Raw genomic sequence first — 23,424 nt, forward strand, 5'->3', positions numbered from 1 at the left:
TTCTCCCAGAAATGCAGGTGATGCCGGCGCCCCGACCAGCCCGGGGTGGGCGCTGGGAGGAAGAGGACATTGCGTGGCTTGCCGCAGTTCCTCTTTCCTCATCCTCACTCACCCATCATCCCAAACCAGTCAAAACCAGTATTTGTGTCCTGAGAGAAGGGGAGCATGAGGGAGAGCAAGAGCAAGGCACCAAGTTTGTGTCACTACTAATACACCGCTGAGTACTGTAGACGGAGTCCCAGTGTTGCCGTGTAATAGCTAAGGAACGAACACAGGGGTTTGGACGGGGTGGGGGGCGGGTCATGGGAATAGAGGGCCGTCCTGGAGAGGACGCTCGTGAGGACTGTGCCAAGTTTGTGTAGAGTGGACCTGACTGAGGGGAGCTGCTCTCTGGCTCTCCTGCCAGTCTGCGCTTGTTCAAGTCGGTTGCCGTGCTGAGAAAGGCGGCGATGTTGGAAGAGTCTGTGAAGTGGTTTGTGAGGAATCAGCTGCTGAAGCAACATGGTCTTTTGGGAAGGGGGAAGGGCCGGAGCCCTAGGTTGATCCCCTAGGGATCACTGCTGGCTTAGGGCGGCCACAGCAAGGCGAGCGAGTCAAGCCTTGGTCGGCCTCTCTGGCTTTCTCTGTTGCTGCTTTCTGCCACTCAAGGTATGAGAGTAGATTGTTTCGGTGTTTACTGTGATCCCCATATCCTAAAACTTTGTGTTTTAGGTCACACCTGGTGGCGTCAGGGCTTACTTCTGGCTCTGTACTCAGGGAATCACTCCTGGAGGGGCTTGGGGGACCATATGTGGCACCAGGGATGAGCCAGCTTGCAAGGCAACTGCCCTACCTGCTGTTCTGTCCCTGTGCCCGCTCCTTGCGCCTTTCAAGGAAATAGTAGTAGCGATGCATTAATTGCCAGGTTGATTTGGACTGTTATCCTTATTTAAAGGATTGCTAGTGACAAACAACTATAGAGAACAGCTTCTTTTGTCTTTATCCACCTTTTTTGGTTAGGTTTCCGGGTCATACCCAGCGGTGCTCAGGGATCACGCCTGGCCTGCCCAGGGGGGCATATATGGATCAACTCAAGTCCACCGCTTCCAAGACAAGCCCCCTACATGCTGCAGTAGCTTTCTGGGCCCTTTTTAAATGCAGTTTTTGTTCTCGTGATGAATCTACCTGGCATACAGTCTTCAGAAAGTCGCATTTTGGAAAACGATTTAATAAGTGTAGAGTGGGCAGCAGTTTGCTTCTTTTTGTTTTGTTTTGCTTTTTTGGGTCACACCCAGTGATGCACAGTCACACCTGACTCTGCACTCAGGAATTAGCCCTGGTCAGGAATTAGCCCTGGCGGTGCTCAGGGGACTCGATGGGATGCTGGGAATCGAACCTGGGTCGGCCTTGTTCTAGGCAAACACCCTCCCCGATGTGCTATGGGTCCAGCCCCAGCAGTGTTTGTCTGTCCATGCAGTGCTCTTTGCAGCTGTCCATCAATGTTCCGTTTGGTTTCCTCTCGTTATAATTCTCCAGAAGCTCAGGGAAGACATCTCTAGTGCGACATGAAATATAAATGATTCCTAGTCAATGGATGGGAATTTAGACTGTCATCTTAATTTAGTAACACGTTCACCCACATTTAAAGTAGATATATGGATGGGACTACATTTAGGACTTCGCTTGACATTTATTTATGTTTCCACTGGAGACACATCCCCTGGATCTCGAGGTGCGGTGTGACTTGTAGAGGCACTCATTCAAATGGAAGTTAGCGAGAGCTTTGCAGTTTGAGGTCTACCAGTGGTCTTTCTGTGATCAAAAGATGTGCTTGCTTTGAAAGCTTTTGGAAGTTTAGAGAGAAGGGAGGTGAGAATACACTTACTTCCCTGCATTTGAAATAAACCCAAGTGCGTATTTTCTTGGTAAGCAGAACTCCGAGCTTCTGTCCACAGGGACTATTTATTAGCAATTAATTAGGGCACCCTCTTGGAATTAGTTTATTCATTTAAATCAGTTCATGACCTTTGATAAAAATTGCATTCTCCAGAGCACTAACTGAGGTGGAGGCTATTATGGACGATGAATGTGAAATTCAGACGACTGTGTAGGGTGGGTGGGCTTCATCTCTTTATGTGTTGACCAGATTAAGGTGTGGAGAAATTTTCATTTAAATATGAAATGGTGAGTAAATATTATTATTGAAAGAAATCCACTAATGCGAGAGACGGAGAGACGGTCTCAATTAGTCTTTGCGCCCCTTTCTAGAAGATAGCACTCTTCACAGAACTGTTAGTGAAATAATTGCACACTGCTATACACACACACACACACACACACACCAGTCCCCAGTTGATGTCTAGGATTTTTCCTTCCTGTCTGCAACTGTGTGAATTTCCTGATTGTATAATAGCATTCATTTCTTTTTAGAAATGAACATTGGTTCTGTGTACTCTTCTTCCATGGTTGGAACCTAGCTTTCTCAACAGGTTCCAGCTCTTTCCCGTCCCGTTTGTGGGGGAGGGGTGGGAAATTAAAGTCTCAGGGAAGAATATGTGAAAGACTAAGTATAAATTTCGGAACACAGATATAACTGATGAAATAAAGGATAGCCCAAATGGAATCATGAGGCAAGACTTAAAGGTAGCACAGCTGAAATTATATAACAGTTGGGGGAGCAAGATGAATTTACAAAATAATCAGGACTTAAGACTCTTGGGAAATAAAAGGTCCACCATCACTACCATTTATGTTCCAGAATAATCTGGGAAAAAAAAAAGAAAATAATCATCAAAGTAGTCCTAATATTTTGTTTGTCTTTGCGTCTCACCTGTGGGTGCTCAGGTTCTGTGCTCAGGGACCACTCCTGGCAGGCTGAGAGGACCATATGGGATGCTGGGGATTGAAACGGGGTCAGCTGTGTGCAAGGCAAATGACCGACTCACTGTGCTATCACTCTGGTCCCGGTCCCCTAATTTTTTAAAAAATCGATGTCATTATTTTTGCTTTTAAAAAAGAGTTTCCTTGTCCCACTGGAAGCCCCCTGCCCCAGGCCCCTGCATTGGTGGTCTTCACCCAGCTTTTCTCTCTGGAGCTGCTAGCATTCCCAGTCAGATGCAGTGTATTCTTGCCTTAATTTTTTTCATGAATTGTTTTCACTTTTTGAAAAAATCTAGGTAGCCTATACTTGACTTGCAGAGCTTTTTCTTCGGGGGGAAGAGCTGAGAGGGGGGACATGCCTGGTAATGCCGAAGGGGGGGGGCTCCTGGTATGTGAGGGGGACAGTATGGGGTGCCGGGGATCGAACCCAGGTTGGCCACGTTCAAGGCAAGTGCCTTCCCTCTGTGCTATGGCTCTGGCCCAGGGTTATTTATTTATGTTTATTTTTTAAGGCGTTTGATTCTTTTGTGAAACACTGCTGCCAAGGTGTAGTATTCAGGCTCAAGTAGGGGCGCTTGCCTGAGTGGCAGGGATGGGAGAAGCAGGAGATTTGGGTGTTTTAGACTCTTTTAAATTCAGTGTTTAAAAAAAGTAGTAATAAGAGAAGGCGTTTCCCAGCATCATTGTTTGATAGTATACTTGAGGCCGGTGAGAACACTGATGAGATTGCTCGTAATGCGCAAGGCACGCCCTGTGCAGACAGATTCCTCTGACTTGCACTTACTCATAAACTCACACATGCGTATTTGTAACTGTCTTTTAAAATAGCATGTATGTATGTGTATGTATGTGTGTATATATGTGCATATACATATTAGAAAATAGAATCTTGTGAAACAGACAGTTTTACAGTTTTCCCCCCTACTTCGCCCACATGAGATCTTTCCATTAAAATAACGTTCTATTCTGCTGCATTTGCCAAATCCCATTGTCTGGCGGTTAGGCTTGGTTTAGTTTGTTGTTGTTTGGGGGCCACACCCAGTGATGCTCAGGGGTTACTCCTGGCTCTGCAGGCAGGAATCACTCCTCATTCTTCAGGGCATGGGAGATCAGTGGGATGCGGGGATTGAATCTGGATTTGGCCATGTTTTTTTTTTTTCTTGCTTTTTGGGTCACACCCAGCGATGCTCAGGGGTTACTCCTGGCTTTGCACTCAGGAATACTCCTGGCGGTGTGCTTGGGGGACCATATGGGATGCTGGGGATCGAACCCGGGTCAGCCGCATGCAAGGCAAATGCCCTACCCGCTATGCTATCGCTCCGTGGATTTGGCCATGTTTGCATGTAGGTCAATGTCCCACCCACTGTACTATCCTCCCTCCATCCCCTTTAAAAAAAAAAAAAAGGGCCATAATCCTCTGTGCTGGGTTGGGGGGGCGGCTATTCCTGGCTCTGCATGATGCTTGGTGGTGGCTCAGATTACCTTTTGGTGGTCCCAAGGTTCAGACAGTATCCGCTAAAGTCAAGGCAAGCATCTTCTTAACCCCTATACTATCTCTCTGGCCCCTTCATTATGAATTTCATAGTTTTGTTTGGGGGCTGCACCCGGTGATGCGCAGGGTTTACTCCCAACTCTACACTCAGGAATTACTCCTGGCATGTTAGGGGACAATGTGGGATGCCAGGGAACGAACCCTGATCAGCCGCATTCAAGCCAAATGCCCTGCCCACTGTACTCTCTCTGGCCCCTCGGTATGTATTTTTAATATACATTTAAAAGTTTTATTTAGAATAATTTCCAGTGAGTTGGGACAGAGACAGAGAAACAAGAGAGAGACAGAGACAGAGAGACAGAGGGAAAGAGAGAGAGGAGGGAAGAGAGAGAGAGGGGAAAGGGGGAGGGAGAGGGAAAGCGAGGGGAGAGAGACCTCAAAAGAATTCACTGGAACTCCTTGAAATAACTGCAAAAATAGTACAGAAAGAGGGCGAAGCAGCACCCAGCCAGATCATCTGGTGCTGAAGAGGATTTGTCCCTTCTCTAGCACGTTTGGGTGGCAGCCTGGCTGCAGGGTGGGGTGGGCAGTGCCCCCGGAGCTTGAGGGCTGTTGCACTAGTTCCTGATTGTGCCACTGAAATCCCTTTGAAAGGACCTGAGAAAGCCACTTGCTCGCTGCTGCTTGTGCCTGCTACAAGCCTGTTTCCCTTTCCCATGGGGGGCTGTGGGGGACGGCGAGGGGTCCCAGACACTGCTCAAGGGGTGCGGCCCTTCCCTGTGCCCGGATTTGGGGGCTTGCCAGGAGGTGCTCCGTCCCCACAGATGCAGTGCTCTCGGGCCCCGTTAGAGCTGGGAGAAGGCTCCAGGTAGTGCTGAGCTTCGGGCCCACACCTGGTTGTCTTTCCTGTGGGCGAGGCCCCCTCCTCCCCCCACCCCAAGTCTGTGTTTACTCGGCAGTCCTGGAGGTTGTTCCCTGCTTGGTGCTCTGATGTCATACAATGTCGGGTGCCAGGGATCAAACCCTGGTTGGTCTGCATGCGAGGCAAGGGCCTTTCCTGGTGGACTTTTGTCTCCAGTCCATCCTGGATTTTGTTAGTTTTGTTTTGGCCTTTGGGCCACACCCTGCTGTGCTCAGGGGTTCCTCCAGGCCCCGGCTCAGGACTCACTCCTGGCGGTGCAGGGGGCACCGTATGGGATGCCATGACCAGAACCCTCCCCTCTGGCCCCCCAAACTGTAGTAAACCTGTAGCAGATCCCTCCAATATTTACTTCCATACTAGGTTCTTGGCAGCTTGTACCATGTTCACTGATAAATTCTGAAACTAGTTGATACAAGATATGATGGGATGTGATTCAAATGATTTGCTCCCTGCCATCAAGGAAGTTTTTTTTTTTGGGTGTTCGACAAAGCAGTCATCAGGACATCGTTTCTCTCCTGCCCAGGGCAGCGGGCTCCGTAGCGCTCACGGCTCTGGGTGTGAGGTTGGGGTGCTGGATTTGAATTTGGCCCGAGAAGGGTTTTTAGTGAATTTAAAACCCTTAGAACTTGGACAGGTTTTCCAGGCGTGCTTGGTGAACCGAAGCTTCCGACTGAAACGAGAAGGGAGCAGTAAGCAGAGACCCGTCTTCTCGGCTCAAAGCGTTCGAAGAGTTTATCCAAGGGTTGATAGTGAGCCACTGAAGATGGGATTGAGTTGATCCCATCGCACGGAAGTCCTTCAGGCCCGGGTTTTCGTTTCTTTGGGTTCCCTTCATTGTCTAGTGTCAGTCCACTGTTTCGTGGTGCTCCCCGACTAGAATGGACGGATGCCTTTGGTCAGAGGGAGGCTTGCCTGCTGCAGCAGCTTGGCGTGTGAGGTTCCAGGCTCTGATGAAGAAGAGTTTTGGGGGGAGCAGAGCTGGAAGGTGGCATATGTGAGGGTGACGCTGGCGGTGGCCGTGCGCCTTTAGGAGGCGCTGTAGATTGGTGTGTGAAGAGGAGGCACCCTGGGCTGCCTCACCTGTTGGCGGTGGCGCTGTGCGGGGGTTGTCCTCTCCTGCATTGCGGGGCTGCTGTCAGTCTCCGTGACTTCTGCTCTTTGTCAGGGGAAATGAGTTTGCTGTGGTTCGGGTTGGATATTTACTTATGGGCCTCACCTGGCGATTTCTGAGGGCTAAATTCATGCTAGGGGCCGTGTAGGACGCCAGGGATTAAACCTGGGTCTGTGCCACGCAAGGCAAACTCCTTACCCACGATACTCTCAGGCCTGGGGGAGAATTTTCTTTAGCTTTCCTCCCTTCCCCTCCCTGCTCCCCTCCTTCCTCCTCCTCCACCACTACCTCCTTCATCTCCTCCTTTTTCCTCCTCTTCCCCTCCTTCTCCTTCTCCTTCTCCTCCTCCTTCTCCTTCTCCTTCTCCTCCTTCTCCTCCTTCTCCTCCTTCTCCTCCTTCTCCTTCTCCATCTCCTTCTCCTTCTCCTTCTCCTTCTCCTTCTCCTTCTCCTTCTCCTTCTCCTTCTTCTCCTCCTCCTCCTCCTCCTCCTCCTCCTCCTCCTTCTCCTTCTCCTCCTTCTCCTTCTCCTTCTTAAGAACTTCTCCTTCTCCTCCTCTCCTCCTTCTTCTTCTATTTCTCTTCCTCCTCCTCCTCCTTCTCCCCTCCTCCTCCTCCCCTCCTCCTCCTCTTCTTCCTTCTTCTTCTTCTTCTACTTCTCCTTCTCCTCCTCCTCCTCTCCTCCTCCTCCTCCTCCTCCTCCTCCTCCCCATCCCCTTCTTCCCCTTCTGTTCTCGCCACACCTAGGGGTGCTCAGGGCTTACTCCTGGCTCTGCGCTCAGGAGTCCATCCTAACAGGGATCAGGGGGCCACAGGGGGTGCTGAGGCTTGAACCTGGGTCCAGCACACGAAATGCCAACTGCTTACCCCCTGTACTGGCTCTCTCGGGTTTGGAGAAGATTTTCTCTCTGACCTCCAGGAGGAAGATTTCTTTTTCCCTCCCCCACCCCCTGTCCTGTCCCTGCGACTCTCATTCCCTCTCTGTTCCCTTTATGATGGCAGGAACTGCATGCCTTAGATGGGGGCGGGCTGGATGCTCTCCAGGGGTCGCTCCTGGCGCTCACGTATCTTGAGTTGTGTCCACAAGTTGCATGCTCAGTGCCCAGCGGAACAGCAGGGCTCCCGCGGGCAGCTCCGGGTTCACACTTGGGGCTTTCCCCCCCTGCCTGGGCCTCTTGCCGTATTTGGGGCTCGCTCTTCACCTTCGTTCTTAGCCACTTTCATGTTGGGTGCCTGTGTTTCATGCGGGGCCACTGTGGCTGGTCACTTCTGGTCCTTTAGAGATGAGCATCAGTCAGCGCCTGCAGAGTCTCCGTGCTTGCTCTGGCCGTGACGTGAAGCTCGAGCCGAGAGTCCTGGTTGGGGGCGCTGATGTGTCGAATCAGGTCCCCAGAGCGCCCCTCGCTCCTGCTGCCTGCTCGCGCTCTGGCCGCCGGTGCCTCGGACTGTTTCTGTGTGGGTTTCCAAGAGCCTGTTTGGATGATCGGAACTGCCCCTGCTGGATGTGGAGGCTTGCGCTGTCCTCACCTGCCGCTGAGGTTCCTCTCAGCACCTCTGAAGCTGCAGAGAATAAAGCACTGGAAGAAACGTGCCTGTACTTCAAGATCAGAGACGGGTGTCTATCTATCACCGTCTTGTGAATTATTCTTTTTATATTATTATTTTACTTTTTTGGATTTTGGGGCCACCTACCATGATGCTCAGGGGTTACTCCTGGCTCTGCCATCAGGAATCGCTTCTGTCAGTGCTCAGAGGACCATATGGGATGCCAGGGATCAAATCCGCGTCGCCATGTGCAAGGCCAACGCCCTCCCCTCTGTACTACTGCGTGGGCCCCTCCCTCGTGAGTTGTTCTTTCTTCTGCAGGCGCCGTCTGCAGTTGGTAGCAGTTTCTCAGAGGCTTAGGATCAAGTTCAGGGTCCCTGTGACACCAGCGTTTTCCTGTGCTCTGCAACACAGGATTTAGTAGTTCCCTTTCTCCGGAATCTTTGCTTTTCTCTCTGACCACCCCTGGCAGTGCTCAGAGCTTCCTCTTGGCTCTGTGCTCCTGGGTCATGCCTGGTGGGGCTCAGGGGACCATTTGTGGTGCCAAGGATTGAGCCTGGGTGGGCCATGTGCAGGGCAAGCGTCCTACCCCCTGTACCGTCGCTCGGACCCCTGATTGGGTATTTTTTTTCCTTAGAAAGTATATCCACGCCCGCCTTGCAGTGCAGATTTGCTATTCGCTGTCATGGTTTTTACGTCACTCCCCTCCGCTTCCTCTCTCCCCTCTGCTGGAAACTACATCTTTAAATGCATCACTGCTGTATTAGCAGCCGAAAGCTTTGCTCAGGGCTCTGAGGACCCTTCCCGGGTCTGGGAATGTGCCTTTGGGGGTCTGCAGACGCCCCCTTCAGCCTCATCAAGGCCGGGGAAAGTGGCTTCTAGCCCTGCGCCTTGGGAGCACCATTTCTGCGAGCAGGAGGGCTCGGCATACCGGCTGAGCCAACCGTTGGTTTCCATCTAGAACCTTTGTCTGGGCGTTTGTTCCTGTCGCAGAGTTTTCCTCTCCTTGGTGCTCAGCAGGTCATCTCTGTCGGGGAATGAGCTGATGGGTTGGGACCGTCCCCACACTGCTGTCCAGCGTTTGTACCCTGGGTAACAGCTGGGCACGTTGGTCATCCAACATGCTCGCCCCATCCTGCGGCCCGTTCCCCGGCACCTGGATACCTCACAGAGGTGTCCTTGCTGTGTTGCCACAGGCTGACTTGGCTCTCCTCCTTGCCAGAGTCAGAGAGTCTCCATTCAGAGCCTCTCTGGTGGTCGCGGGGGCATTAAAACAGCAAGAAACCTGTCAGGTGCCAGCTGGCTGGTGCTCTCGACTCCAGAGGAGAGTGACGTTCCTGTGAGCCCCGTTCAGAGACAACCCAAATATGTATTTATTCTGTTTTATATTGTTTGGGGGCCACACCTGGCAGTGCTCAGGGGTTACTTCTGGTTCTGCACTGAGGACTCACTCCTTCTGGGCTCCGGAGACCATATGGGATGCCGGGGATCGAACCTGGGCCAGCTGCATGCAAGGCAAGCGCCCTATCTGCTGTGCTATCACCCTGGCCTCACAGCCTAGATGTTGTTAAAGGGCTTTCCCAGTCTCCCCATAGTTCACAGCTGGGCATGAGTTCACCTCATTCTTTTCGCCAGCTGTTCTGTTTTTATTTTGGGGGGCCACACCTGGCGATGTTCAGGGGTCACTCCTGGCTCTGCATGTAGGAGTCACTCCTGGCATTGCTGGGGGGGCCAAATGGGATGCCGGGGATCGAACCCTGGTTGACTGCCTTGAAAGGCAAACACCCTCCCTGCTGGATTATCTCCCTGCTCCCCACCACCCACAGCTGTTTCCTTAGTCTGTGTTGCTGCCATGGGAGCCCGCGTTCCCTGGTCATCTCTGACTCCAGGCCAGCTGTGGCTTCAGCTCTGAGGCCTGGTCATTAGGGAGGTTGGGGTGGTGTTTACTAAGTAGGGGACTGGGAGCCCCAGCCTTAAGCCTCTGCAGAGCTCTGCTGGTCATCAGCTGCCCACATTTCTTTCATTACCGACGTCTTAACTACCCACTGAAATGAAACCATCTGCAGAAGCCGTTTGGGGTGGCCGAGAAACTCCTTCCCAGGCTGCAGCATTACCTCTGAGGACTCTTTCACCACGATGCCGTTATTCCTAGGAGCTTTGCAGACTCCTGATATGGGAGGGCATTGACTGGGAGCAGTGGTAGAAACAGCCTCACGGGGAACTTTCTGGTGTGGTAGCTGCTAGAACCCGGGACCATGGCAGGGACACCCGAATATGTCAGTGTGTCTAAGGACTCAACTTGGAAATGTCAGTACTTGGACGAAAATGTCAGTGACCACAAGTGGCTAGTCCAGTGATTTCGAGAAGTCCAATTTCCACCCACAATTCTAAAAGAAACCTGAAAAGAAATTCTATGTTCTAGAAACATGCCACCAAAGATCAATCTAGAAACACTAGTTAAATTATTCACCTAACAGGTTTTTATTTATTTATTTATTTTGCTTTTTGGGTAGCTAACACCCGGTGATGCCGGGGATCGAACCCGGATCGGCCACATGCAAGGCAAGTTCCCTATCCACTGTACTATTGCTCCGGCCCCAGTAGTTTTAAAGTATCATAGGACGTTTCCAAAGACCTTTTACATACTATGCTACATGCTGACTTAAGATGTAACGGGGCTGGAGTGACAACACAGTGGGTAGCACGTTTGCCTTGCACACCGCTGACCGGGTTCGATTCCCAGCATCCCATATGGTTCCCTGAGCACTACCAGGAGTGATTCTTGAATGCAGAGCCAGGAGTAACCCATGTGCATAGCTAGGTGTTACACAAAAAACAGGGGGAAAAAAATGTGTCATATATTGAAAGTATCTGAATTTCAGTTTTTCAGGTTGTGGGTAAAATAACATTACTTTTGTGTGATAATGGACTCCAAAGGGGTCTGTTCTAAAAGTTCTGACAGCTTTGGCCCAAAATTATCTTATTGCTCTGGGCTTCAGTTTCTTTTTCTGAAGTGGGCAAATTTTAGTATTAAAATGAAATAAAGCAGGCACATACTGTGCCTATGCCTGATTTTAAAGTTTGTCTTAAAAAGTTTATTTTTTTTATAAAAGAACTTGTCCTAAAAATTTTGGGCTTTTTTAGTATTTTTTTCTTGTTAAAAAAAACATGCTCATTGCAAGACATTTATATAAAAAAGAAGAAAGTAAAAATAATCTGTACCTGTACCCCCACCACCACTCAAAAGAAAAACACTTGTGGAATGTGGAAAAATGTAATTTTTTTTGTTTATGATATATTTTTTGTTTGGAATGTGCATCTGTGTGATTACAGTGGTGCTATTGTAAAATGGGAGCTTTGGGAGACTAGGTCATATAGAAATTGCTTTCCAGAGCCTGTTTTTGTATAGCATATTATGTAAAAGGTCTTTGGAAATTTATTATGATACTTTAAAACTGTTAAGTGAACAATTTACCAGTGTTTCTAGATTTATCTTTGGTGACATGTTTCTAGAACATAGAATTTCTTTTCAGGTTTCTTTTAGAATTGTGGAGGGAAATATGTAGATGATTCTCTCTCGAAGCTGTCATATCTCTTAAAAATTTTAGTCTCCAAGTTGTGACTGTGAGCATGCCTCGTGAGATTACAGTCACGCATATTTATTCAACACACTAAATGTCTGGGGCGTTTTCTGTGTGGCAGGGACTATGCAAAATGTCGGGGACATTAACACGAGCAAGATGCCCGTCCCGCCACGTGGCTGGTGGTCTAGGGGCAGAGAATACAGTGTCAAGTGCCGGGACGCCGAGTCCTGTGGCAGTGTGGGGCCTCTGGCTGGCTGAGGTTGGAAGTCAAAAAATGGGTTCTGGCTGAAGTGACACTTACATGGAGTTTTAAACAAAACTCTGGATTTCACAAGGTCCTGGTGGCAGACTGTCCAGTGGAAGCCCGAGTGCAGGCCCCGTTTTGGAAAACACAGTCATTTCCTGTGTTTGGGGGATTCGGAGACAGGGATGAGAAACGAAAAACGAAGGTGTGTGGAGCGTTGCAGGAGCCCAGAGGGGATATAACTCTCTCTCTGGCCCCGTCAAGAGGCAGACATGTGATGCTGAGAGTTGTTCAAAGGCCTTTGAAGATGACCAAGGTTTGAATTCACACTGTTGATGTGTGTAGGAAAATGACTAGAACTGGTTGGGGATCGGATCTGAGCTGAGAGATTAGGGTGAAAGTTCATCCCGTGGGGTTCTAAATAGATTGGGCAAGAGGTACTGTAATGAAGGTTGAGATGAGTGACCCTAGAAGTTTGGGTCTAGAACTCGGGAGGGACATCAGAACTCGAGTTCCAGGTATTCATCATGCTCGGTGTTAGGGCCCCATGTGACTCAAAGCACTCTTTCTGGCATGCTCACCATGTGTTAGGCATTTTGCCAAGCACATTATGTCTATGATCTGATTGAGTTCCCACAACACAGCGACGGAAAACGTGCCGCTGATTTTACAAAGCAACAGCAGAAGCGGTACCCAAAGCAGATCTCCCAGACACACTCGTTTAGGACCCTCTTGGTGCAAACCAAGTCACTACTGAAAGTCACTAACACTAGAGAATGAAAATTTGAAATGCCAGCCGTTACCAATCACGGAATTAAAGAAAAGGAACTGCTTATAAGAGATGATGCAGCCCAGACAGCCCATGGAAGATGAGGAGAGCGGGAGGATCCCACGGTCCCGGGGCTCATGTGTCTCGGGAGGAGGGGGAGGAGGGGCCACCCCCCAGAGCTCCCGTGAAGAGGCAGTTGAGAAGGTTGCAGCAGGCGTTAGGCATGGTACCTTGTTCCCACAGCTCAGAGGGATTTTTAAAATTTTTTTCTTAGGATTCTCTGGTTTCAAGCGAAAATCCAACAAGAACTAGGTTGTAGGTAAGGACAGAATTGCTTGACTAGGAACTGTAGAAAAGTGTGAAAGATACACATGGTGGGACTTTCAGCCGAGTGTTGCCTGAACAAAGCCTCTGTTTTGGGGGCAGAGGGGGACGGTGGTCTGGGGACTGTGTGGGGCCGGAGCCGGGCCTGGGGCCGCCCTCCTGAAAACCTGTCCAATCCTTTGAGCTGTCTCCCGGCTCCTGGACAGCCTCCACGACGCTTATGTCCTTGGCTTCTCCTCCGCTGCCCGAGTTTCCAGGGCAGCCCTGCTTTCCCGGACAGACAGTAACCTAGTGCGTCTTCTGTCTCTGCAGTGGGACCATTTTTTCCTTTATTTAATTTTGGAGAGTCCAGTCTCTGGGAAAGCCACCGAAAGGGCCTGTTTTAGACTACGTGCTGGGTCAGAACCAGTCACTGGTGTGTTGGGTCTGAGGTCGTGAGAGAACGTGGAGTCTCCCTAAATGCTCTGAGACTCAGAAGGTGTGACAGTTCCCAGCACCGCGGGGGTGGGGGGTGTGCAGAGATGTTTTCTAGGGAGACACTGTCTCTGGTCTTGAACGACAGAATGTGGAGCAGAAAGTGAGAAGCAAGGGCTGTGCTTCTGTGGGACGTACGTGCTCGGCATACATGAAGCCCTGGGTGGGATTCGCCAGCACAGGCAGGGAGACAGCCCTGAGATGGGGAGGGAGATGACTCGAGACAGCAGTGCAGTTCGTGCCCGGGACCCTGGTGTGGGGCTTTGGAGACAGTCCGGGAGCTAAGACACTTGCCTGTGGGCAGCTCTGGAGGCTTCTCAGCCCTGGTACTCCATATGGTCCCCGAGCACCGAGTCAGGAGCTTCGCTGGGAGTTCTCTCTGCCCAGTCCCTCCCCCGCTATGTCAGCTCTAGTGAGTGTTTTGGGGGTGATCAAATAGGGACGCTCTTGGCAGGTTATTTTGTAAGCAAACTATTGATGGGGATTTCATGTGATGAGGACTAAAAATGTATTTGAGAAGAGGTACACGTTAATTCTAATGTTACGGGGGAAGCGCCTTACAGGCCTTCCTAGGGACATAAGGATTTATGTGACCAGAGGAGGTCTGGTTCATAATCACCAATTTCAGGATCATTGCACTTGCGGTCACTTGGCCGTCAGACACGTGTTCTCTGGGTATCTGTGCTTTGGAGATGATCAGAGTCGCCGCCGCAGAGAGGAACCAGAGGATGTTCGACCTTGCGAAAAGACCCGCGCGCTCCTACTATCCACGGTGGTTCATTGTATAGGTAGGGAAGTTGGAATCAGCTCTGAGGGATAGTGCGGAGTGGGGTGGGGGTGGGGGAGTCGCCTTGCTTGCTGCTGGAGCACCTGCAGCCCTGGCTTGAGGAAGGATGAAAGGCAGGAAGGAAGGAAGGAAGGAGGGAGGGAGGAAGGATGAAAGGCAGGAAGGAAGGCAGGAAGGAAGGAAGGAAGGAGGGAGGGAGGAAGGATGAAAGGCAGGAAGGAAGGCAGGAAGGCAGGAAGGAAGGAAGGAAGGAAGGAAGGAAGGAAGGAAGGAAGGAAGGAAGGAAGGAAGGAAGGAAGGAAGGAAGGAAGGAAGGAAAAACAGAAGGGAGGGAAGGAAGGAAGGAAGGAAGGAAGGAAGGAAGGAAGGAAGGAAGGAAGGAAGGAAGGAAGGAAGGAAGGAAGGAAAAAACAGAAGGAAGGAAGGAAGGAAGGGAGGGAGGAAGGAAAAAGGAAGGGAGGGAGGGAGGAAGGAAGGAAGGAAGGAAGGAAGGAAGGAAGGAAGGAAGGAAGGAAGGAAGGCAGGCAGGCAACAATATCAGAGAGGGAACAGCTGTCTCCCTGAGTCTGTCTACAATGTAGAAAGCCCTATTTATTTATTTATTTGGGTCACACCCGTCAATGCACAGGGGTTACTCCTGGCTCTGCACTCAGGAATTACCCCTGGCAGTGCTCAAGGGGACCATATGGGATGCTGGGAATCGAACCTGGGTCGGCCGCGTGCAAGGCAAACACCCTCTCTGCTGTGCTATCACTCCAGCCCCAGAAAGCCCTTTCTAGAAGCTCCCAGCAGACCTACCTCAGGACCCAGTGCTGCCCAGAGCTAGAGCTTGGCATCACGTGCTAGTAAGGTAAAAATCAAAATGTGATTAATGTAAAACAAGGAAAACTGATTACTTTTAAAGTTGTATACTTAAATAAGGGCTCTCTCTCGCAAGGAAGGAGAAGTAGCAAGGTCTTCTCTATGTCTATTGCGTAAAGGAAACGTAGATTTGATATATTCTGTGGACCTTGGCTATTCCCAGTGGTTTTGTGTCAGGGAACAGAAATTTTTGCATTCAGAAATATCGATCTTTGGGCAGAAAACTGGGAACATTGGTGAGGGCAGGGGACACTGGTGAAGGGACGGGTGTTAGGACACTCTGCCTGAAACTCGACCATGAGTATCTTCCTCTCTTAGGGTGATTCAGTCAAGAAAATCAGTCTTCCCGGGACACGGATGCTAAGACAGGACCCGGCAGTCGTTATCATACTTAGCTTAAAATAAGAAGTTGCCCGTGGAATTGTTTGAATTGCCCACCCAGCCCCGTCCTATCCCTCAGAGCCCATGATTCCAACTCGAACTCATTTTCCGGTGTCCAGTGCTCTCTGTCATTAGATGCTGAGTGCACGTTTGAAGTTAGGGCTAATACCTTTCCTTTCTCTCTGTTTTGGGGGTCACATCTAGCAGTGCTCAGGGGTTCCTCTGGTGGCTTGGGTGTGGGGTTCGGGGATGTAAGCCAGGCGGGCTGCATGCCAGGCGGGCCCTGCTCGCGCCCACTGTCCCTCCAGTCCCGGAGGTGTGACTGAGGGCACCTGTGTGGTGCCGCTTGCAGGGGGCTGTGTCAGGCGGGGGTCCGGGCGCCCTCGTGCCGGTGCTCCTGTGCGGTGCTCCTGTGCTCCAGCCCCCTGGAGTCGCTGCTCTTGCTCATGCCCACTGGCCACCGTGGATCACAGTGTCACGGCTTGGGGGCTGCAGTGCTGCCGGGACGGCGCTCGGTGCTCCAGGGACTGCACTTGGTCCCCACCCTGCTACACGGGTGTCTGCAGCTTCTGAGTCATCGCTGGGGCCTGGGGTGGTGTTACAGAACACACCTGGCAGTGTCAGGAGTGGAACTTCCCCTGCCCTGCCCTCCCCTCCCCTCCCCTCCTCCCCTCTTCCCTCCTCTCTTCTTCCCTCACCTTCCCCCTTCCCTCCTCTCCCTTCCTCTCCTTCCCTCCTCTCCCTTCCTCTCCTTCCCTCCTCCTTCCCTTCCCTCCCCTCCCCCTCCTCTCCTCTCTCCATTCCCCTCCCCTCTATTCCCCTCTCCTTTCCTCCCATCCCCTCCCCTCCTTCCCTTCCCTCCCTCCCTCCCCTCCCCTCCTCTCCTCTCTCCATTCCCCTCTCTCCATTCCCCTCCCCTCCCCTCCCCTCCCCTCCCCTCCTCTCCTCTCTCCATTCCCCTCTCTCCATTCCCCTCCCCTCCCCTCCCCTCCCCTCCCCTCCCCTTCCCTTCCCTTCCCTTCCCTTCCCTTCCCTTCCCCTTCCCTTCCCTTCCCTTCCCTTCCCTTCCTTCCCTTCCCTCCCTCTTCTCCCCTCCCCTCCTCTCCTCTCTCCATTCCCCTCTCTCCATTCCCTCCCCTCCCCTCCCCTCCCCTCCCCTCCCCTCCCCTCCCCTCCCCTCCCCTTCCCTTCCCTTCCCTCCTTCCCTTCCCTTCCCTTCCCTTCCCTTCCCTTCCCTTCCCTTCCCTTCCCTTCCCTTCCCTTCCCTCCCTCCCTTCCCCTCCCTTCCCCTCCCTTCCCCTCCCTTCCCTTCCCTTCCCTTCCCTTCCCTTCCCTTCCCTTCCTTCCCTTCCTTCTTCTCCCCTCCCCTCCTTTCCTCCCCTCCCCTCCTTTCCTCCACTCCCCTCCTTTCCTCCACTCCCCTTCCCTCTTCTCCCCTCCACTCCCCTCCCCTTTCCTTTTTCCCCCTCCTCCCCCTCTACTCCCTTCCCTCCTCTCACCCCTCCCCCTCTTCCCTCCCCCTCCCCTTCCCCCCTCCTTTTCCCCCTCCCCTTCCAGTTCCCCCCTCCTCTCCCCCTCCCCCCTTTCCCCTTCCACCCCTCCCCCTTTCCCCTCTTTCTATCCCTCCCCTCCTTTTCTTCACTCCTGCTGGGGCTTAGTGGGCCATATGCAGGGCCAGGGATTGAGTCTGGGTGAGGCACGTGCAGGGCAAGCCTGCGCCCACTGCCCTGTCTCTCTGCCCCCTCCCCAGCAGCTCTCAGGCTGTGTTTGGTATTTTTTTTTCTTTTTTAAGTCACACCCAGGGTTGGATGCTCAGGGGTCACTCCTGGCTCAAGCACTCAGAAATTACTCCTGGCAGTGCTCGGGGGACCCTCTGGGATGCTGGGAATAGAACCTGGTTTGCCGCAAGCAAGGCAAAAGCCCTCCCCGCTGTGCTGTCGCTCCAGCCCCTTTGGTATCTTTTAAAGTGCCGTGACTAAGCGGGCAGCGACCGTGTGTAAGACGGTCCGGGTGGAAGGAACAAAGCTAGCCGGGAAAGGCAGGCTGGCCGGAGAAGGCCTGTGTAGTTGGTTCTTAAACCTGGGGCACGGACGAGGCCTGAGGCCTCACAGCTGACGGCCAAGTGTCCGCATTTGTGGCCAAGTCTGTCTGGACATCGGGCCCTGTCAGGGCCTCTTCTTCTACTTCGGCTTAAAAAGGGAGCACTCGACACCTCCTCCGTCCCCGCCCAGCGACAGGGCCCAGACATTAGGGTGACCACGTGATTTCACGGTTAGAGCTAGGTTGTCATGCATTTTGTAGACAAATAAAAGCAAACAGAATTCCACGTCTGCATTGTTTGGAGAGACACCCAGCAGTGCTCAGACTTCGTCCTGGTTCTGTGCTCAGGGATCATTCCGGGGGGCGGGGAGGGGGAGGGGGGCTCAGGGGATCATATATGGTGCCAGAGATGGAACCCAGCGCAGCCACATACAAGGAAACTGCCTTCTCTGCTGTCTCTGTTTCAAAAAACTTTTCTTAATTGAATCACTGCGAGACAGACCCCGACAAAGCTGTTCGTGGTCAGGTTTCAGTCACCCCATGTCCCAACTCCATCCCTCCACCAGTGCACCAGTGTCCCAACTCCATCCCTCCACCAGCACCAGAGTTCCCAAGTTCCCTCCCATCTCCCCCCACCCCAGCCTGCCTCTATGGCAGCCTCACTCTCCCCTTTCCCCTTCCCCCTCTCCCCTCTCTCCCCCTGCTATCTTATCTGTGCTCTCTGCCTAGGTTTATTCCTTTATTGGTTTGGGGCCACACCTGGCGATGCTCAGGGGTTCCTCCTGGCTCTGCACTCAGAAATGACTCTTGGTTGGCTCAGGAGCCTTTGTGGTATGCTGGGCATTGAACCCAGGTCAGCAGCATGCAAGGCAGGTGCCCTCCGCCATCTCTCTGTCCCCTGGTTTTGTTCCTCCTCCACTTCCCTGTCCTTTCTCATTCTCCATTCGTGAATTAGTGAATGGTCCCTCCTGTCCCCCGAGCACGACCCATCTGCAGCACCGGGTTCCTACAGATACTTGCACTCGCTTTCAGTAACTGGAGACAGCAGGAACTGACCAAGCAGTTCTTCAATGCCCAATGCCGTGGGGACGCATAATTGACGTGGACGCTGATAGGAAAAGATGTACCATCAACTAATACTGAACACCCTGTCTTTGTGCTCATGCCCCTCTAGGACGGCATGTAAACAAAACAAATGTGGAATGCTTATTCTTTATACCTAAGCAACACATCTGGAACCATTTGGACGAACGTAAAGTAAAATAAGTGCCATGGCAGATTATGCCATACCTTTGCTTTTTACTTTTTTTTTTTTGGAAAAAAGGAAATGGGGAACATTCCACTTTTAGAGGCCCTGACATTGAATTGGATACCGAAATGGTATCAGTAATGTATTTATATATGCCACATTTTCTTCCATGTGTCAGTCATCTTTTGTACATATGTGCTGGCTAGTTGCCATGTGAGTTGAAATATTACCACATAAGGGAAGATTGTCTTGTTTAGAAGTGGTGTGAATCATTAACCTAGAGATGGCTGGTTTATTCATTTATCTTTGGAACCGCTGGGGATTTCTCCCCCCACCCCACCCCCCCTTTGTCCCTTTTAAAGGAATCACTTTGGGCCAGTAAATGTCAGGACAGTCCCCCTTGGCTACTAAAAATAGAAATTACGTACAAGAGTGTAATTTTCATGAAGTTAAAAAAATTACATAAATATATTATCAGTAAATATTGGGTTTACTCTGTCCTTTAGCTTGAGAGGGAGTGAAATGGTTCGGTGGTTAAGTTATAGCTTTAATTATTATTTTTTTTTTTTTGCGATTTGCTATAAAAGTTTCAAGAATATAGATTTCAAAATGTTGTTTTTTAAATAATCCAAAACAAATGCAGCAGAACTCAGCATACTTGAAACACGTTTTCTGAATTTATCTTAAATCTGCCTATTCCAGGGGGTTTGTGTGCGCGGAGGGGCCGCGCCCGGCCAGGCTCTGCCCGATGTATCTCCATCCTGGAGTGATTGCGCCCAGCCGCACATCTGGTCCCACTTCGTCTGAGTTTGCAGGATCTCTTGGCTGGGGACTCCATTTGATCCCAGAGAAGCCCACAGTCGCAGCAACCTGACTCATGTCCAGAATCCTAAATCTGGGCACAGAGACATGGATTCCCATTAAGATTTACATAGTCCCGTTCGCAGCCCCGGGGGGTTGTCATGCCACGGACAAGGGTGGCGGTTGCCCCTAAAACATGGATGATATTTCAGGGATTAGAAAGTGCCATTTCTCTTTCCCTCTCAGTCTTCTATTTCTGCTACTGCTTTAGGATAGGAATTGTGTTCCCGGCGGCAGCCTGGTAGGGGTAGGCAGGGTCTTCTCATTGACTAAGAGACCAAAGGCTCGTCCAGTATTGGGCAGGAGGACAGAAATGGCCGGGTTCCCCCAAGTGGGCGGAGGATGCGCACTGCCTCGCTTTCTGCCTTCTCTCCTCCTGTGGGCTGTTGCTCTCAGAACAGAGGCGCCTGTTTCTGAGGTCTGTCTAGTTGGTGCTGCCCGAGGAGGAGATGGAGGCAGGGGAGGGAAGGGGCCCCACACGCCCCGAGCCCCAAGTCTCTCTGGGGCACCCTTTCCCCCTGCAGCCTTTCTCCTTGTCCTCATCTCTTCCCACTTTATTCCCCTTCTCCCCATTTTCTTTTATCGTTGTATTTATTTTTTTTTTGTTATTCCCACTTCCCCCTCCCCCTCCCGTTCTTCCCCTGTCTGCACCCACGTGCTTCAAATCTGTGTATCTGGACTGCCTTCTCCAACAGTTGAGCGTGAGTGTTAGCAGAATGAAAACCAGATGGACCAGCAGTTCCCACTGTTATCTCCCAGCCGACTCTGGCAAGCTCCCTTCCTCCCTCCTTCCTTGGCATGACAGAAATATTTGCCTTTATTTAGGGAGACTTGTATTTGCTGCTGTTACCTCTTCCCTCCGCTGCAATGTAAGCGGAAAGCTATTTATTCCCTTGTTGCTGAGGTTGGTTGAGGTGAGTAGATTGTGCAATAAATTTAACTATTAAGGCAGCAGCTTTGAGTCTTCTTTTTGTATTTTTCTAGGATAAGCGACTTACTGGTGATACATGTTGTCAGATGCTTCGGAATAGAATAGCCAGATAAGAGGAGTTTCTTACAGGAAGATGAGGACAGAATGTGTGTCTCTACCACCATTTTGCTCAGAGCCCCGTGATTCACTTCAGGGATACTCATTACTGTTCAACCAACTGGTTAAGAGTAGGGAAAGGAATACTGTGACTAAGGATGTGCTTATTAGAATGATTTTTTTTTCAGTCTTTTATTACATCTTCCCTAATAGAGTTTCAACCTTATTTCAGCTTCTAAATGTTGGATTGCAAACTCAGGGGTCTTAATGAATTTGCTTCGAATAAAGGTGCAGTAGATTAGTTTTATCATTGGTAATAAATTGGGACTTTCGATGGTTAACTTTTATGTAAATTTAAGAAGTTCTCACTATGATAATCATCATTATTGTTTCTTAGTAATCTATTAATATTATCTGTTTATTTTTTAAGAAGTCAAAGTGAGCTATATCTGTACCTCAGGCTATCAGGACCAGAGTGTGTGTGTGTGTGTGTGTGTGTGTGTGTGTGTGTGTGTGTGTGTGTGTGTGTGTGTGTGTGTTTCCCTGTGCATTTGTAACAAAATTGGACCTAAGGAAGTGAAAACTTTTATAAATTGATGACATTGGTTTGCAGTAGCTTCAGACTTTTGTATGTGTCCAAGACTCACCGTTAAAGTGATTGATCTTTCTTATCCATTCGGTTGGGCGCCTTCCCTTTGCCCTAGTAGTTTTCACCAAGTTCAACAGTTTGTTACCGGGTGTCTGTACCAATTTGTTTGGTCTTAGAATTATCTCTATTCCACATATGAAAGTCATATTTTACTGAAGAGTTGCTGCTTTGGTTAGTAGTTTGAGAAAAGAAATTCAAAATCTGAATGGAAAAATGATAGTCAGTAAAAACCAGTTCAGAAGTGCAAGTGTTCATTATTGGGTCATCAGGAAATTTATTTGTTTCTGTCACATGTTCATGAAGATAAATTAGAAGTGTCTCCTTTTAAGTAGTTCACTGGGAGCTTGAACTTACTTTTCCTGAGATGAATTGATGTCTCAGTCTTGTGTTTCTCAAACTCTGGGTCATAAACTCACCCATTCTAAGGAAATAAGAGCTTGACTTCATTCCTTTGTGTAGTGATGACTTCTCAAGCAGGGCAGGGAACAAACTGGAGAGAGGCTTGTCTTCCAGACAACCTGTTTCATCTACTCAGCCAGAAAACGGAGCATGGAAAGTGGATTGGGTGTTAAAAAATCATTTCCAAATGCTGGCTGCTGTCCGTGTCTCACCTGTCTCTGAGAGCTACAGATTCGTGTGATTTCAAAGCTGTCGGAGGGGTTCATTACCATCCTACTTCCTCATCTATTTTTTACCTCTTGCTAATGTTGGCTTCGGCTCCGAGTGAAGTTGTGCTGCTGCCTATAACGCCACAAGGTAGCATCTGCCCAAGCCAGAAATAACAAAGGCTATAAAATAACCCAGTTAGAAATGAGGTCCTGCCATCTGCGCTCACCTTCTTCAGGGGCGTTCGGATGATCGAGTCCTCCTGATTTAAACTTCCGTCCCGCGTAAGACAGTTCCAGCGACAGAAGATGTTGGATTTCTTCTTTTCACTGGCTGTTTCTATTTTTTTTTTTAAAGATGAACCCCACTTAAAAATAGAAGTGGGGTGCTTTGGCTTGTTTGATTTTGTTTTGGGGTCACACCTGGCGGTGCTCAGAGATCACTCCTGGTGGTGGTGAGGATTGAACCTGGGTCAGCCGTGTGTAAGGCCGGCTTTCTACCCCCTGTACTGTAGCTCCGGTCCCCACCAGGTGTTTCGGGAGTCGAATAACGGGTTCCTGCTGGCTTTCTCCAGATCGGACCGAGAAGCACTCCACAATGCCAGACTCACCTGTGGATGTGAAGACCCCATCTCGGCTGACTCCACCCACCATGCCGCCTCCGCCCACGACGCAAGGAGCTCCAAGAACCAGCTCATTCACACCGACCACGTGTGAGTAGGCCCTCCCGCCTTTGTCTTCCCGTGTGGAAGTTGGGTTTGGGTTTGCCTCTGCACACAGAGGGGGGGTTCGGATTTCAGCATCAGTGTGTGATGCGGGAACAAGCACCCCAGCTCGCTTGTCAGCTCGAGTGAGGTACTGATCACAGAACTTCATCTTGGGCATGATGTCTAGGATGGCCAATATTGGATGCCTTTCTTGATTGCTTCGGAGTGTTAGTAGGCTGTGTGTTACGCTAACGAAGAGCCTGCTTTGGGGCTGCAGCCATAGTTATCAGTGTGGCTTTTCATTCCACTTCATGTGGAACTCCTTGTTTCAGTTTGTTCAGTTTGACTTGGAACATGGGAGTATGCGTAATCATTTCCAGGTTATTTTTGATCTTTTAATACCACTTTCCTCTATTCCAAACTGTTACAAATAATGTCAAAAGCTAACATCCTTAAGTTAAACAGGATATTGCTGTGTGCAAGTCTCATATCCAAAAAAAAAAGGGGGGGAAAAAAACCTCTCTGAAATTAGGAACTTCTTTTTTACCTTGACCCTATCTCAGACCTTTATTAAACCTTTATTTGATCCTAGCTTGGGTCTGACTCTGTTCTTTCTTTATCAGTGGGATTCATGATTTTCTGCGTGGTCCTGGGAAGGACAGAACAGCCTGGCAGAATAGTATTTCCTTTTTGTTCCTGTTTATTTCAGTAGGGTTAGCGAATAGCATTGTTTTCACTGGCCTCAGTCTTGGTTAATCATCTCTTTGAGGATCTGTGAAAGTAACAACATACTATTGTTGCAGATAATACTTTCCCTTGTGCATAACTTAAATATTTGTACAGGAATACAAATATTTATCGGCACGTGCCATGAAATCTATATCAATGAAAAATAAGTGACGATAAGAGTATGGGGTTAGGAGACATCAGAGAAA

The 23,424-nt window shown here is 50.2% G+C and overlaps 1 protein-coding gene across 1 annotated transcript in view; it reads left to right on the forward strand.

Moving 5' to 3' along the window:
• Window positions 1-23,424, forward strand: part of RUNX1T1 (RUNX1 partner transcriptional co-repressor 1) — a 171,725-nt gene that overhangs the window by 76,079 nt on the left and 72,222 nt on the right. Inside the window, 1 exon segment of the mRNA XM_055124995.1 lies at window positions 22,358-22,495. Within this exon segment, the coding sequence (XP_054980970.1) occupies window positions 22,358-22,495 (138 nt within the window).

Source organism: Sorex araneus, chromosome 2 (genome assembly GCF_027595985.1).
Source record: "Sorex araneus isolate mSorAra2 chromosome 2, mSorAra2.pri, whole genome shotgun sequence".
Lineage (NCBI taxonomy): Eukaryota > Metazoa > Chordata > Mammalia > Eulipotyphla > Soricidae > Sorex > Sorex araneus.